The sequence below is a fragment of the Emys orbicularis genome, chromosome 13, assembly GCF_028017835.1.
Source record: "Emys orbicularis isolate rEmyOrb1 chromosome 13, rEmyOrb1.hap1, whole genome shotgun sequence".
NCBI classification, from domain to species: domain Eukaryota; kingdom Metazoa; phylum Chordata; order Testudines; family Emydidae; genus Emys; species Emys orbicularis.
The window spans coordinates 12,254,416-12,255,529 of record NC_088695.1 but is presented as its reverse complement, the minus strand read 5'-3'; the positions used below and the strand labels follow the sequence as shown (position 1 = coordinate 12,255,529).

Sequence of the window (1,114 nt, the reverse complement as noted above, 5' to 3'; positions counted from 1 at the left end):
GCCCCCACTCAATATCTTCTTCACAATTACCTCAGGGCCTCCTTCCTTGCACCTGATATGGATTCGTACTACTTCGTTCCTCCAACAGCACAGCTCCCTCCTATAGCTCCTGACACCCACACCACACTGACGAACTGGGAGGCTTTTAACTAGTTCCAGCCAGTCCTTGATTGGCTTCAGGTGTCCCAATCAATCTAGCTGTCTCTCCTGCCTTCTAGAAGGATCTTAATTGGCCCCAGGTGTCTTGATTAGCCTGGAGCAACTGCCATTTGGTTACCATGGTACCAGGGATTTGTTTAGCCTGGGGCTAACATACCTGTTCCTCACTACTTTACTGTAGCCATCTGGCCTTGCCCCATCACAAAACAAACAATGAGACAACAATGAGGTGAGGAAAGCCGGTGGAGAAGGCTTTATGCCGGCCCTGCTCAGAAGGGATTCTCAGCACTGCTTTGAAGATCTGAACATATGACACAATTATAAAAGCAAAGCAGCTTAAGCCTAAGAAGAAGAAGAAAGAAGTAATAACAACTTCACTGAGGTATGAGTCATTGCAGGTGATCTTGAGCAGCTGGGAGATTTTACAGAAGAACTGATCCACCTTGTTACCACCACAAAAAGGTAATGCAAATATGTTCCCAGTCTGCATAGTAGAAACGGGAATTCCACTGATCCAAGCACTGGCTGCCATTTGGACACAAGCTCCCCTGTTCATTATAGTCTCATAGTGCAGTGGTTGGCAGATGGTGATGTATCGGTCGTACGCCATGATGGTGAGAAAAGCAAAGTCAACCACAGCGAAGAAAATGAAAAGAAAGACTTGGGCAACGCACCCAGAATAAGAAATCGACCTGGTGTTCAATAGGGAGTTGTCCATGGACTTGGGGACAGTGACGGAGATGGATCCGAGGTCTTGTATGGACAAATTCATCAGGAAGAAGTACATGGGGGTGTGAAGGTGGTGGTCGACCACTGCAAGGATGGTAACAAGGAGATTTCCCACCAGGGCTGCCAGGTAAATCCCTAGAAACACCACAGAGTGTAAAATCTGCAGCTCCCGAACCTCAGAGAATCCCAGGAGAAGGAAATCGGTCACAGTGGTGCAGTTGGACAT

At 47.6% G+C, this 1,114-nt stretch overlaps 1 protein-coding gene across 1 annotated transcript; it reads right to left on the bottom strand.

Moving 5' to 3' along the window:
- Positions 1–358: 358 nt before the first annotated feature.
- On the bottom strand, positions 359–1,114 carry LOC135887426 (olfactory receptor 14C36-like). Its single transcript, XM_065415192.1, has one exon. The coding sequence runs from the start codon at positions 1,112–1,114 to the stop codon at positions 359–361; it is 756 nt and encodes a 251-aa protein (XP_065271264.1).